This window comes from Rhinolophus hipposideros (assembly GCF_964194185.1).
Source record: "Rhinolophus hipposideros genome assembly, chromosome: 24".
In the NCBI taxonomy this organism is placed as follows: domain Eukaryota; kingdom Metazoa; phylum Chordata; class Mammalia; order Chiroptera; family Rhinolophidae; genus Rhinolophus; species Rhinolophus hipposideros.
The window spans coordinates 17251186-17267553 of NC_138070.1; the positions used below are offsets into that span (position 1 = coordinate 17251186).

General features: G+C 40.5%; 1 protein-coding gene across 2 annotated transcripts in view; it reads right to left on the reverse strand.

Moving 5' to 3' along the window:
* PITPNB (phosphatidylinositol transfer protein beta) overlaps nucleotides 1-15666 on the reverse strand; it is a 63350-nt gene extending 47684 nt beyond the window's left edge. For both annotated transcript variants that reach the window (XM_081036654.1, XM_081036655.1), the window contains exons 1-3: nucleotides 15571-15666; nucleotides 10161-10191; nucleotides 7231-7376 (exon numbers count right to left, since the gene is read on the reverse strand). In XM_081036654.1, the coding sequence (XP_080892780.1) occupies nucleotides 7231-7376; nucleotides 10161-10191; nucleotides 15571-15590 (197 nt within the window). In that variant the 5' untranslated portion in view covers nucleotides 15591-15666. The remainder of the gene's footprint in view (nucleotides 1-7230; nucleotides 7377-10160; nucleotides 10192-15570) is intronic.
* Nucleotides 15667-16368: the final 702 nt, after the last annotated feature.

Sequence of the window (16368 nt, forward strand, 5' to 3'; positions counted from 1 at the left end):
AGGGCTTTAAGAAGGGGGATGACACAGCCTGATATAAGATCATTCTGGCTTTGTGTGGAAAATTAATGGGAGTGGGCAAGGATAGATGGTGGCAAAAATTAACTCAATGGATTCAAGATCTAAACATAAGAGCTAAAACTATAAAATTCTTAGAAGAAATGTAGATGTAAATTTTTGTGACCTTGGATTGGGCAATGAAGATATGGTGTGAAAAGCATAAATAACAAAAGAAAAAAACAGATACATTGGACTTCATCAAAATTATAAACTTTTTAAGTTTCAAACGACACTATCAAGGAAGTGAAATAACAGCTCACAGAATGTGCAAAAAAATTTGCAAATCATGTATCTCATAGGAACCAGATCTAGCATATATAAAGAACTCTTACAACAAAAATATAACCCAATTAAAATGAGGTAAAAGACTGGAACAGACTTTTCTCAAAAGATCTATAAATCACCCATAAGCATATGAAAAGATGTTCAATACCATTAATCAGCAGGGAAATGTAAATCAAAATCACAGTAAGATACCACTTCATGCCTCTTAGGATGGCTACTACAAATAAATGAATAAACAAACAAGCACCTGAAGAAAACAAGTACTGGCAACGATGTAAAACCTTCATACCCTGTTGGTGAGCGTGTAAAATGGTGCAGTCACTTTGGAAAACAGTCTGGCAGTTCTTCAAACATGAGCTAGCATATGACCCAGCAATTCTGATGGTAGGTACTACACACAGAGGGTGACAAAAAAATGTATAAACATTTTAAGAAAGGAAAACTATTAAAATTGTAATACCAATATATACTGATAACAAAAGATGACTACAAGTCACGTTTGACTTCTGCAATTACAAGAGGTGCTCAAAGTGGTTCCCATCAGCGTCCAGACACTTCTGATTACGGTGAACTACTGCTTGAGCAACGCTGACCAAAGTGTCCACTAGCATCACTGCACATGCCATTTCAATGTCTTCCCAAAGTACCACCAGTGTAGCTGGTTTTCTATGGTACACCACAACCGTTAAGGTCCCCCATAGGTAGAAGTCAAGGGGTGTCAAGTCAGGAGCATGTGGAAACTCAACTGCGCCTATTTGTCTTATCCATTGTCCTGGAAAATTCTCATCGAGGTTAAGCTCTCACATCTCGGTGGAAGTGCAACGACAACCGTGCTTCCGTCATTTTCTTTCACCTGTCCGGCCTGTCGCATGGTGACGCTAGCATTCAATTGATTAACACCATCTTTTGAGTGAACGTCATACTACACATTGCTACTGTATTTCAACTTCTAAAAGTAACATGTAGATAGCATCTCTTAAAATGTGTATACATTTTTTGGCACCCCCGGCATATAAAACCAAGAGAAATGAAAACATACACACAGAAACTTGTACAAAAATGTTCATAGCAACATTATTTATAATAACCATAAGAATGGATGTCAAGAGATCAGTGTGTAGGCAACTGGAGATGTTCAGGAAATAGATAATGGTAACTTGCTTTAATGTAATGGCTCTGGAGATGGAAGAAAGAACAAATGGAAAGATAAGGGGGAAATTATGATTTAAAATTCCGATTTGTGGGGGGAAAAAGATACATATCATCGAACATCTAGCAGATATAATAGCAAGGCAAAATTTTGAAAAATTATAACAAAAAGAAAAAAAGTATTTTTCACATGACAAAAAGGAGAGTATCAATGAGAAATTCAGCTGACCACTGAACAATGCAGGGGGTTGAGGGCACTGACCCCCACAGTCAAGAATTCACATATAAATGGACTCCCCAACACTTAAGTATAGTCATACCTCAGTATCCACAGGAGATTGGCTCCAGGACCCTGGAGATACCAAAATCCATGGTGCTCAACCCCCTAATGTAAAACGCCATAAACAGTGCACACAGTAGGCCCTCTACACCCACAGAATCCCAACTGAGAATGGAAAGTACTATTTTCCATCTGAGGTCAGTTGAATCCATGCATGCAAAATCTGGGGATACGGAGGGCCGATTGTGTATTTACTGAAAAAAATCCCCATATAAGTGGATCTGTGCAGTTCAAACCCATGTTATGTTGTTCAAGGGTCACTGTATACCATAAAGAGGAAACAGGGTATTTTAGTAATATATCTGATATTCTTCTAGAATGGGATCCCTCTTGATTTAGAAAACTTTGAACAGAGCAAAAGTTAAGATTCAGAACTACATATATACAAAGAAAAAATTATGTGTTGATGGCTAATTCTCAATTCAAGAATAAATTACTATATTAGGCTATTTGTTAATTTCTTACTTTCATTTGGAGATGCTCTCTGAATGTAAATCATTTATAATCTTTGCATTCTCAGGTGATTTAAACTTCTCATTTCTAAATGTGAACATAACTTTATTTCCTGGCAGATGATTCTTTTTGCTTATAAAAATGAGCTATTAACTTGAACCACATGAAACTTTAAAATGATTTTCAATAAAACCTCTGCTGTTTTCACCTTTGGGGAACAAGACCATTCTAGAGTTGGCAAAGCTTTATGAATTCTCGATTATCCAGGGCTGACTGAAGATGGTAAGGGCATAATTACTTATGAGGAATAAAAAAAAAGAGTAAACCTTATTTTCCCCAAGAAGGGAGAGAAAGCAAACAACAAAACATTTGGTCAGCGTGTTCCTATGATGTCTCAGGAGAGCTCCAAGCTTTTCTCTGAAATACCATCTCAAAGGTTGCCACACATTTCCTTGCCTCGCTTACAAAGTCTTTGTCCAATAAATTCTCTCCTCCCTCCCCACCATCCACCATTAAGTGCATGTTAAACAATTTAAGGAAATTTACTCAAACTTTATGGTAAATTGGGTACAAGACAAATATGTACACATATGGCAATACACGACTATGGCAAAATGAGTAGAGTAACAAATAGTGACGGAGTTTAGGGAAGAATGTAAGTAGTCAAGGAATGCCTGTGCACAGGACAGATCTGAGCTGTGCTCAGGAAGCTGAGCAAGTTATGAGGGACCCAAAATCAGAAGAAAAGAGCCTAAAGGGCTGAACAGGTCACTTCCGGAAGACAATGAAGAGACTTACTTAGAGCCAAAGGTTTTTACTCTGGACTGTTACTACAACCTGGGGATATATGGATAATCATGAATACCTTGCTGAGTTTAACCTGATTTTGGAAGAAAACCTGAGACTTTAAAGACTTATAAGAAAATGAGACCTGATGAAATAGAATTTCTCTATAAACTCCTTTGCAGTTCACTTCAGGAGATGGAAAATATTTTAACCCTCCCACCGGGCTCAGCAGTAGAGCACAGTGATAAAGATGGCAAGTTCTGGAGTCACAATGCCTGCCTGGGTTCACAGCCCACCTCTGCTCCCAAACAGCAGGGAGACGGGGGCTACTTAAACTTTTCTGGACCTTAGTTTCCTCACTAGAAAAGGTTGCCATGGGGAATGAATGAGCTCCCACCTAGAACACTTACAGTGACCAGCACACCCTAAAAACACAGCAAGTACTAGATTCTACGCTTAGAATTACCATGGGTGATTCTAGTCTAGTGCAAGTGATTAATCACTAGTGCAATCACTAGTGCAAGTGATTAAAAGATATGTATGGAAACAATCTCATCCCATAAGAAGAATATTATCTTATATTGAAAGAAACCAGACATTTGAAATGTTCCTTGAGACGGTTACTAAATTTTAGATTTAATACCTTGCCAAGACTGTTCTTCAATCTCCTGGTTGAGATTAAGTGTGTATCTTACCAACAAGTGTTTCTGCTGAAATGGGAAGGCATCCTGGCCAGGGAATCCGGAGACCTTGATTACAGTGGGTAAAGCGGGCCCCAGAATTCCCAGTATCTCAAATGTAAAAGGTGTTGGTGGTCTTAGCCAATCACCTTAGCCATCCAAGTTCACCCAATCTGCAATTCCACTGATGCCAGACAGTGACAGTGCACAGAGCACTGTAGATTACCCAGTCAAATTAAGTACAGGAAAAGGAAACATATTACTGGACACATATTTAGCTTCCTTAGTCAGAGAGCTCTAAAACTCTCTAGGAACTATGGGTATGTCTTCAGCATGCTATACTGATGTCCTTGCAGGATACTGAAGTCTCACGGGGCTGCAATGCCAGCATTGTGACGTCACAGCAGTCTTTCCTATAGCACAGCAAAGGTCTCAGAAATTACTACTAAACGATTCTTTGCCCTTCCATAATATAGTTATCCTGTGGCTACCTGCCTTCAGTATGACACGGATGATTCTGAGTGTGGAAATCCGATGGCCCTTGCCCCAAGACCATTCCCTCCCCAGACTACAGGGTCCCTGTTTTATCTTTATTAACAGACAAGTTTTCAGTTGTTTTTCATTACTGCCAGAGTGGCTATTATCGGCCATACTGCCTGAGATCCATTACTGTCCCATTTTTCCCTTTCCTACCCCATGCCTCTTCATGCTTCCATCCACCAAGCTGCCATCTTTGTGTAACCAGGCAAGTCTCCTACCAGCATCAATAGCCCTCATCATCCAGTCAGACCCCCTCCCTCCCTTCGCATGGGAAACCTGTGTTCATCGGCTTCAGTGCTTGGTGTCAGGCACTTGGGACTGCCTACTTGTGACCAAAAGAGCAAGGGATGAGAAACAGAGAATGCATGTGTCCATCACCATTCTACCACTTATTAGCTGTGTGAGTTTGGATGAATATGTACTTTAGTGTCTTCTTACACACAACGTATATATTGCCTATTTCTCAAGACTGCAATGAGGTATAAATGAATACATAAAAGGGTGAAACCAAACAGTACTATGGAATGATTTCAGCTCCTTCTAGGAATGAAGAAGGTGTTCCTGAAGGCTGAGTGTGCTTGGGAGGCTAGCCTCCAGAGAGCAAAGCTTTTCCTTTCTTTAATCCATTAAAAACCTGAGAGGACTTCCTCTTCCCATCTCCAAATACTCTCCCACAACAATATCTCTTGCACTAACTATATTTACAAGGCTCTCTTCATCTTAAGAGATGAATTATTTATGGCTAGAGTTTCACCTAAATCAAATGTTTCAAAAATAATATTTATCACTTTTTTTCTCATTAAACAAAAATACAGAAAAGAAAATTTTAAACCACCCATAATCCCACCATCAAGGGAAAAACAATAGCATTTTAATGACTGTCTCTAGGCATTTTTTCTGATTAATTTTTTAAAAAAACATGTAACATATTACATATTTATGTACATATTTATTTAGCAACTGGTCTTTTCCATGTAATGATGTATCAAACATTTCCCCAATATTCCAACTCTTAGTTTTCAAATGAACAATATTTTGAATCTATTTCAAGTTTATTCACATAAGGACATCACAGACCAGCAAAAAAATTTATATATCAAACTTTTGGGTTTATTTTTAAGCCCCAGAGTTGCACGTTTACAATAAAGAAAGTTTTATATATTGGTAAAGTTCAATTAATGAAAAAATGCTAGTAAAAGAACTCCAAGTATACATAATTCAATACTATAAATATTATATAGATTATACCATTAGAATTCCAAAATTTTCTCTCAAACGACACATCTTTAAGATATACTCACAGGATGTAAAGTACAGCACAGGGACTATAGTCAATAATACTGTTAATAACCATATATGGTGCCAGGTAGGTACTATACTTATCAGGGTCATCACTTCATAAGTTATATTAATGTTTAACCACTATGCTGTATAGCTGAAACTAACATAATATTGAATATTAAAAAAAACTTAAAAGATATACTTAGGGTGCAAATAGAAACCATGAGCAAGACAGTCTCTATGGAAAATGGATTGATCAATTTTTGTCTTCATTCAAACCTGCATCAGAAACAAAGAAATGCTATGTTCTAAGAGAAAATGACAATAAAATTTAAGGTTCTATAAAATGATAACCTACTTAATACTCATGTGTCCCTATAAACCAAGCAATAGCCTTAAGTTGAGAAAATATGAGAAATACTGATCATCACAGCTCATCTGTAACTTTAAGGAGCTGTACAAAAAACATGGTGTTATTTATTTTAATATGAAGAGAATAAAGGCAAGAGAATAACAAAGACTCCCTCCTACCTTTAATAAACTGGGGAGACTGCTGACAAAACAGACTGTTAAAAACCATTACTGGTCTTTTGTCCTTGGATAAATATTGGTATATAATTTCTGTTTTAAAATATTTACGCCAAAGATAAGAGATTAGACTGCCAAACTCAGAAAAATGTGCAAAAGAACTTCTATAAACCAAAGAGATAAAAACAATGAATAATGGATTTGAAGTCAAGTCATACAAGAAATTCAAATGGTCAATTAATATAAGACATTCAACCTCACTAATAAAGAAATTCAAATTTAAACAAGAGACTATTTTCTGCGTATCAAGTCAGCAAAAATTAAAAAGATAGAAATCTATTAAAAAGATAGAAAAACTATCAAACTCTTGGAGGGCAAGCTGGCAATAATATCAAAATTTTAAATAAGTATGTCTTTTGGCAATCCTACTTTTATAAATTTTTCCTAGAGAAATAGTAACCTAAAGCATAAAGATTTATTTACAACCATGTTCACAGAAATATTATTTGTAAGACAAAAGCGCGGAAACAAAAAATACCTAAGTCAATTTATCATTTAGAGAATGGATAAGTAAACTTATGCTATGTCTATATTAAGAAATTTTACCCAGCCTTAAAAAGAATGACATTAAATAATAACATAGAAGGATGTTCATGGTATATTGTTGCATGAAAAACAAAGCAAATTATAGAACCTTATTTATGGTATGATCCCATTTGTTGTAGAAAACAAACAAAAATATCACAGAAGTTATATCTCTCTTGTTTTCAAAAAAATTTATTTGAACATGTATAGAAAACGTTATAGAACAATGAACTCTAAACTGTTTCTAGTTTTCTTTGGGGTTATGTATATGTGATGGCAAGAGGTGAGAACTAAGTTTTTATTTTCTCTATTGTTTGAATTTTTTATAAGTGGATATATTACTTTTACAATTTAAAAATAACTAATAAAGGGGGGGGTTCTCTCAAAAAAGTAAAATGCAACATATTGTCACACTGAAATTTAAAAAGTACATCAGCATACGTACTAGTAAGTTAGGTAGTTACACTGCTTAATAAGTAAGCTGGGTAGTTGAAGCCTAATTACTTAATGTAATGACTAAACATCAAATGTGGATACACTGCTTACCTCTTTAGGTGATAAATTTTGTGTGTATACTGTCCCTTTTCTCCATCCTTCTCGTAAGGTTCATTCTTTAAGACTTCAATTCCTTCTCCACCACCAGTCTCATTCTTACTAGCTTCTGCAACAGAGTAAAGCTGCCCAACCTGATACTGAAATTTCAAAGAGTACAGAATTTCAATAAGTCAGTAGTAACTGTAGAAATATCTTGTGCTAAAATCTTACTATTGATAGTATAGAAAAGCACATCCAAATCATTCAGCACATATGTTCTACATGAAAACATGACTCAAATTAGAAATCAATGTTTAGAAAGACAGGTGATCACAGAGCTTCAAGAAACTATATTTTACAAGATTTCCATTATTCAAGAAAACTGCTAATTACAAACACTCTGGTGCTTTAATATGTACTATCCACTTATGAAGACAACTTCTTCACACTTAGTTCAACTTTTTTGAGTAATATACATTTGTATTATATCTCATTAATTTTACAAAATTCCGAGGAAGGTATGGCATGTATATAATTATCACTGTCAATTAAGAAAGCTGAGCAACTGGAATACCATTCTCAACAATAAAAAGGAGGGGTTTAAAGTGTAATAATAAAAACTTGAAAACACAAAGAACCACTACAGTCCAACTTTTAGTAGACCTCTGGCGTCTTTTCCCCCATGGTTTATATGACACAAACCCAATTTGGCCCTTGTCCATATAAACGGAAATAGTATTGGGTATAAAGCATCAGAAGTGTGAATTAATAAAGTTTTTCAGTAAACAAACTCTTTTTAAAGTATTATACAAGTATTACCATAAAAGGCAAGAAATTGCTGATAGTGGTTACTATTTCATTTTAAAACAAACCAGAATTCTCAGTGGTCTACACCTGTGAGTGGGTGGTATTGTTCTGTGACAACCTGGAGTCATTAACCATTCCAACAAATGATAAAAAGCAAAGTTCTTATGTTCTAATTGGTCCCTAGTGACTCAACCAGGGCACTATCTCCAATCTTTTCAAATCTGGCTAAATGTCTTCCTCCCGATGAAGACAGCCAGAAGAAATGTTTTGTTTTGTTTTGTTTTATAAGCATATTTTCAAAGAAAAGCTACCTCTAAAAACTAATAATTTAAAAAGGAACACTTTATTTGAGGGACAAAAAATAGGGGTAAGTTCTGTAAATATTCATATCTAAAAAGGGAATATTATGCTATCTTGCTGGTTAATTTTAACACACATTCTCCTCCCTTCCCCCACCTCAGAGTTTAGGAAGCTGGAACCAAACACATTTCTAAAGTGAATCAAAAATAAGTTTCTGTAGGGATTTTAGACTGCAGAGAGGGTAGTGTTTCTTCTTTTGGTTTTCATGATACAACATCAGTGTTGTCCAGTAATGCTACAATCAATCCTTAAGTCTTTCAAAATGTACTTTTCAACACTGTCATATTTTAAAAATAGGATTAAAATGTCTCTAAGTCAAAAGGTATATCTGATCTTGGTCAGGAACAGAGTAACAAAAATTTACACAGAAACAACTAAACAACAGTATCCAAAAAAATGTTCTTAATGGACTGATACTTTGTGGTATGTTACCCGGTTTTCATTGTCATTTTAAAGAATGACTTAAAGACAGGAAGTGTGTTTATTAAGTCTGAATATAACAAAGAGTTGAGATTATTCTGGGTGACAATACCAAGATTCAGAAAGATTTCAACAAGTTGCTCCAACTAGCTAAAACCAAAAGAAAAAAATTAACAAAAACAAATGTCAATTTCCACATTCAAGTTCAAACAATCAATTGTACAAGAATAGGAGTGCTTGGCTTGGCTTGAGTGTTTTAACACAGTGAAACTTCAGGCACTACTGAGATATATACAGCTGTGTTCAAATCTACATTAAACAGTGCCAGATAGCTATTCGTTTCTAGTTCTTGTATTTTATTTTTCTTCTGTCTTCTGTCAGCTGTCACTTCTTAGGTTATCAATTTGTTTTGTCCCACTTCCAACTCACTGCTTATAATCTACTGTCAGCTCTAAGAAAACCAGATAACTGAGCAAGTACAAACTGTATGCAAGTTTCAGAAGGACCCAGAGGGCTTCACGTGTTTTGCTATACATAGCTTGATTTTTTAGACATCTTCTATGCTTTCATCCTCTTTCTTGGCTATACTACAGATAGCTACAACTGCAGAGCATGCAACTTCTGACTTGGTAGTATATTTCTGTACCATGTGCAGATCAAGGGAGACAATCTCTCACAGTTATGTGCTGGTCAGACCACGTCTGGAATACCGTTTTCAGTTAAGACCAATAACTACAACACATGCAGTAGTAAGACCAGCTGGTGAGGAAGACTAGAGGTCACATTTTATTAGGCCAAATGAATGTGTTGGGAATGTTTAACCTTGTAACCTCATGCAGAGACGATGGAACAAAAGGGATTGGAGGAGAGAAGTGCCAAAATAAAACCTGAAGGGTTACCATACGCAAGACTGAACAGACCTATTTCCCACTGCTAAAGTCGAAGGAATCTAAACAATAGCCAAATATTATAGGAAAGCAGATTTTGGTTTAAACACAAGTGTTTAAAATATCCAAAAGGAAAGTAGGCTGCTTCTCTAAGCAGCAAGTTACTTAACCTTAAAGTGCTTAGGTTGAAGCTGGAACCTCCTTCCCTTGAATATCGTAGACAGAATTTCTGCACTAGACAGGAGGTTAAACTACATTCTTTAGACCCTTCCAAAACAAAGCAGTGTAACAGACATTCATTTACAATTATCTGTAATCATTTGTGTAACAACCTGCAACACACCTTAATTCATTTTGTCACATAAGCTAAAATGTAAAGGTAAACGAATACAACAAAAACATGACTTGAGATTAATGTATCAAAATGAACTATTTCAATAAAATAATATGGACGCAAACATGACTTACCTCTTGAACAGAACAGGGCAAAACCACACGGCTAAAAAGACAAAAGGTAAAAGAACATATGTTACGTATGAAACAGTTGGCTTTAACACACAGATCTCTATGTTTAAAAGAGGTTCTATTTTAAATCCAATGATAACTTGGAACAAGGATGTCATTTACGGAAGAGGGTTTTTTCCAATGCCTACAGCTCAAAGAGGGTTTTTTAACTGAGGAAATAAAACTACCATTCCAGGCTCTCAACTATCACTGGCATTTAGCGTCCTCATTTTACCAAGACCCCAAACACGCACTTGTGGAGATGCTTGTAAGGAGTAAAGAACAAGCAAAAACTCACCACTGAAAATTACAGGGTATAAAATGTATTATTTGTATGTCTGGTCAGGTTGCTCTCATGAAATTTTTAGTATGGTTTCACTCTCCATCTATACACTATGCATTTATTTTTATGGCATTTCGAACGCAATGCATATCTTGAATCTCATGAATGAATGCTTCCAAAAATTGATCCCCACTACCCAACTATTCCTCAACTGTATTAAGAGAAAAACAAGTAAATGGTCCTTTGGACTTTATAAGGAAAAATATTACTATGGAAAATACCTTGCACCTTATCAATATAACCCAGGGTAGATTCAATATAAGGTTGATATGTGTTTGATTTTGTCCAACAGTTTGTCACTGGACATATATAAGGACCAGTGTGGAGGCTACTATTCCTGAAGATGAATTCTTCAAAAAAGAGTATTATGGTGAATTATTTTATATCAGAATATTGCATTTCACATCCAGATTTTTATAGGGAAATACCTTCACTTATTCTTACCAGAAACTCTGAAAACCATCCCTGAATATCAATTGTCTCATGATAATAGCTGGTGTCCAAAATAGCACTTTTTTTTTTCTTTTTGGCCTGGTCCTTCTCAGACTTTCCCACCTAACGATTAAGCTATTATAGTAGTGCCATTTAAAAACCTTATTTTAACTCTATTATAAGGACAGGAAAAAAAAAGTCTCACAACAGTCACCTTGATTTGCACTTTATAGAAAATTCCCAATAGTTTTCCTCATTCCAATTTCGCTTCAGCTGCACTTGCCACCTACTTCTCCCTATTCTCCTCAAATATGTATGCATGACTATTCGCATTACTTTAATCTCCAACATGTATTATATAAAACATGTCTCCTATAATGACCTCCTCCTTGACTTTAGAGGTCACTCATCACTCTTTCGTCTTTCTGATATAGTCATCTAAAGACAATGAACATTCTCAAACTCACGATGGTTACTAATTTCTATTTTCATCAAGAATAAACTTGTTATACAAAGTCCTTCCAAACCTACTCTAAATTTCAGCTGTCTCCTCTGGGTACACACTAACTGCTCACTGCCTCAGTAACAGAAAATAAACTGAGGAGAAGGGAGTGGGATGGTCAGGGGGGAGGAAGATTAGGATATAGGTTGGGAGCATATTTTGGAAGACATAGGAAGATATGGACAAAGATACAGGTTGGGAGAATATTTGCAGAGCCTGCAATATAATGGTAAGAAATCTATTAAATGTATCAGGCAACAAGGAATCCTGGGACGTTGTTCCAAAAAGTGAGACATAACTACAGCTAACATGAAGAAGTAATCTGCAGGTGGTTAAAAGGTGGGAAAAGCCATCTTTTGGGAGGATAGGCAAGGGTTTACAAAGGTTTGAACCAAGATGATGGGCTGCAGAGGAAATGGAAAGAAGGGATACAGAGTAAAGAGTTTAAGACTGCCCCCAAGTTTCACAAAACCAAAGAATCTGCTGAGTAATTTCAACAACTACTCACTAGCAGGAAGATACCTATTTTTATATAGTAACACTTCCAGGGAAACTTATTTCACAAAACGAAAGTGACTGATTAAGAAAGATATTCTGAATGAGTGATGAGTCAAGTAACTCCTTCAAGATTTGCTTAATAAAAAGTAAAAGAGAAGGAACACACAGGTTTTTATTTTCTATGACTAGTCTAAAAGCAGTACAGGTATCCCCCACATTTTGAAAGCATACCACTTTGCTTTTATGAAAGAGCTACATTAATACCTGTTTTTGCTAACCAAAAGAAGTAACAGAGGATTTTTTCAGTTTCCCAAAAAAAGAGTGTTCGGCATTTGTTTTGCAGGAGCTGTCTTAGAGGCAGCTCGCAACTGCTAGCAGCAAGAGTGGCCCCCAAGCTCCTTCCCCAGGAATCACACTCAGGATCTCAGCATCAAGCTGCCAGAGCTTTGAACTGTGTCTGTGAGCATCTCTGCTTTACCTCGATTTTTTTTTGTGCATCTGTTAGCAAGATGTGTCCCAAGATATCAAAAAGTGTAAGAGAGTTCATAAGGGTATTACACTTAGCATAAAACTGGATGCAATTAAGCGTATTTGGTATGATTTTGTAGGTTATTTTTGGGGGGTCTGGGAATGCTCAATAATTTTTCATATACAGCTAACCCCGAACGACACAGGTTTGAACTGCATAGGTCCATTCATATGCAGATTTCTTTTTATTAAATACCTGTTTAAATCTGTGGTTGGGAGTCTGAAGATGCAAAGGGCAGACTGTATGCATTATCTGTGCCCTTTTACATAGGGGACCCAAGCATTGGCAGATTTTTGGCATCTGTGGGGGTCGTGGAGCCAATCCCCCGTGGGTACAAAGACACAACTAAGTTTTTGAGAAGTTAATATTTATATTCAGATTTTTAACTGTGGCGGTGGGGTCAGTACCCCCAACTCCTCCACCCCCACCCCATACTGTTGCAAAGGTCAACTGTAAATTAATGGTAACTGCTTCTTTGCTTTACGTCATTTTTGGCTAGTGAAAGGTTCATTGGAACACTCTACTTTTGGATAGTGGGGAAACCTGAACAGGTATACCTTGTTTTACTTTGCTTTGCAGATATTGTGTTGTTTACAAATTGAAGGTTTGTGACAACCTTGTGTTGAACAAGTCTAGTGGCACCATTTTTCTAATACGCTGAGATGATGGTTAGCATTTTTTAGCAATTAAGTATTTTTCATTAACATATGTACATTTTTAAGGACACAATGCTATTGCACATTTAACAGACTACGTACAGTATAGTGTAAAAATAACTTTTATATTCACCGGCAAACCAAAAGTTCGTGACTCGCTTTGCTGCGATACTCACTTTATTGCGGTGGTGTGGAACCAAACCTGCAGTATGTGAGGTATGCCTGTATTTGAAAACTTTCAAACTTTTCTACAAATCCTCATGAAAATAATTTTCCAAATGGAATTGGCCACTAGTTCTTTAAAATCAGGACTTTATGCTAATGGCAACTTCATATATTGCTTAAATAACAACTTGAAAGGAAAGCCCCACCCTGAAAAGTAATTTCTAACCTTTTAATTCATGTCAAAAATAGATGGCGTTTTTAAAGACAACAAACATTTGCCAAAGTATTTTAAGTTTACCAACACCTTCACCTAGGAATGACGTATTCACTGCTCCTGACCAAAAACAATTTTTAAAAAGCTGACTTCCGAGTAAGAATTTTTTTTTCACTCAACACCACTGCACACTTACAGTATGTGAGACTACATGGTGGGCTGGGAACTCCTCACATAACTATCAACAGAATACTAAACACTTAAATTCACTAAATAGTAAACACTTAATTTTAGGAGGGAGGAAATAACTCTAATAAAGGAAAAACGACTAGATCTGCGATCTAAAATCAGTTCTGCAAATCACTTGCTATGTGACTTGCGCCAAGTCCATTTCCTTCTGTCTTATTTCCTCTATTTGTCTCAATATCTGCCACCTACCCACAGTTCAAAGGTGTCAGAGTAATAAATGAGATAACGCTTGCATGCTCCACCGTATAAACAACTTGGAAGAAACGTTTTATGTAAATCCAAAGTTCAATACTATAAATAAGCTTTAACTGAAAACGGGTCCTTTCCCGGGATACCTGTCACTGCCTAAAGTTGTCATTTTTCATTAATTTAACAAATCGTTACTGAGCACTTACTATGTGCCAGGGACGATTTGAAGAGCTGGGGATATGGGAGTGAGCAAAAAAAGACAAATTCGTGGAGCTTCCGTGTAGTAAGCGAATACACCCCGTAAATTAGAAAACACAATAGTCCTACCGCATGATAGATGGTGAGAATAAAGCAGGGAAGGCAGATACCAAAAGGTGGGGGTTGCAGTTAGGCCTCCAGAGAAGAATTCCCTAAGTAGGTGATGTGTAAGAAACGACACGAGGGAGGCGAGTCAGCGAGGTGCTGGAAGAGCCCTTCAGACAGAAGGGAACGGCCAGCACGAAGGCACTGAGCGGAAGGACTTTCCTCCCAGAGCAGCGGAGGGGCAGCCGGCGGGCGCGGGCGCTTGGCCCGGGCGAGGCGGGTGGCAGACGCGGCGTGGTAGGTGCGTGGTAGGTGCGTGGTAGGTGCGGGACCGCCTCGTCGGCTGGGAGGGCGTCGGCGTCTATTCTCCGTGGACACGGGGAGTCTCGTCGAGGTTTCACGCAGAGAAGCGAGACGAGTCGCCTCCTTTTTAAACGAAGTCTGAGAACCCTAAAAACAAGGTGTCTGCGGACGACTACATGAGTCCCCAAGTTTTCCTTAGGAATTTGAAAAGAAAGGGGCACTGGACCCACGGAAGGACAGGCCATGACCTGAAACCCCCGGGTGCCCCGGGAACGAAGCCGAGACGAACCGGCCGTGACTAACGCACCGGCCCCGCCAACCCGAGCCCCCGCGCCACGCGGTCCTCGGGGGGGGGACGCGCCGGAACCGCCCCACAACACCGCTGTGCCAAGTGGCCCGCCCCGCGAAGCCTCGCGCTGGACACACGCGCGAACACCGGGCCTCCGCCGCGTCAATAGGCGGAGCCCGGCGCGCCCCCCACCTTCACGTGGAGACCGAGACTCCGGAGCAGGGCGCGGGCCCCGCCGTCCAGTCCACCGCGCCGCCCGCACCAACTCCCGGGCGCCGACGTCCCACCTCGACCGCGCGCGTTCCGGGCCGGCTCCACCCGACGGCAAATCCCGGTCGGCCCCCCAGCGTCTCCCCAGCCTCGGGCTCACGGCGGCCGGGGCTGGGGGTGGGGAGAAGGCGGGTCCCGGCGGAAACTCCCGGCCGCGCCTTCCCGAGCCATGCGCCGCGGCCGGGACACAGCCGCCGCCGCCCCGGGGGGCACGGCAGCCGCGTTACCACCGCCACGCCCGGAGGGGGCTCTGGGGACGCGCCGCCGAGAGGCCTCGAGTGGGCCGGGGGCGCAGGCCGACGGGAGGGGTCGCGCGCAAGAAGACGCCCGCCCGAGGCGCGCTCCTTCTCAGGAATATTCCAACGTTTCTCAATCACTGAACCTCCCACCATGGCTGTCCTGGAACCTCGTTGGCGCCACGGACCCACTCACAATTCCTTAATCAGCACCATCTTCCCGGAACCCCCACACAGCTGCTGCCGCTACCACCGCCGCCGCTACCGCCGCTCACGGCGCCTGCGCGGCCCCGCCTCCCGGACCACCGACCCACCTCAGCGCCTGCGCGTCCACACCCTTCCGCCGAGACCAGTCGTGTCAGCGCGCGAGAGGGGCTAGCTCCGCCCCAGTGCCGCGCCCCACCCTGGGCGCACGAGACGTCCACTGCGGTTGCGCGGCGGGGGCCGGAAGGCGTGCGGCTTCTACTGCGACTGCGCAAGCCCGGCGCGCGGCCGCTGGTCTCCTCCCCGAAGCTCCTCCCTCCAGTCGGGTTCCCTCGGGGCAGCTGAGCAGCCTCGGCTTCCCGGGGAGGGTTGCGGTCAGTTCCTGGGAAGCCGCTTTCTGGGGACCAGCACCAAACTCTCCCTGCTTTTGACAGGAGGCCCGCTTTCTCGACGGACGTTCGAAGTCCACGTTAGGGACTTGTAATGGGTTCCGGAGGCCGACGTCGCCGGGTTCTGTTCCTCTCAGCGCCCCCGCCGGATTCCGCGGGAAGAGGGGCACTCGGCCTGCGTGCCCGTTCCGGAGGCGTCGTGAGGGCGCCGCCTGCCCGTTCCTCCCCTTGCCAGCGCTGTGCGCGTCCCCCAAAGGCACCTGTGCTGGGCCGGCGCCCGCCGCACTCCGAGGGCCCGCCAAGCCCCGCCCGCCCACGTGCGGGCGCCGCCCCGAAGCCAGAAGGTGAGCCTGGGCGGGGGCCGGAGCCCGGGGTCCCCTCCTGACTGTGCCAGCGCGGGG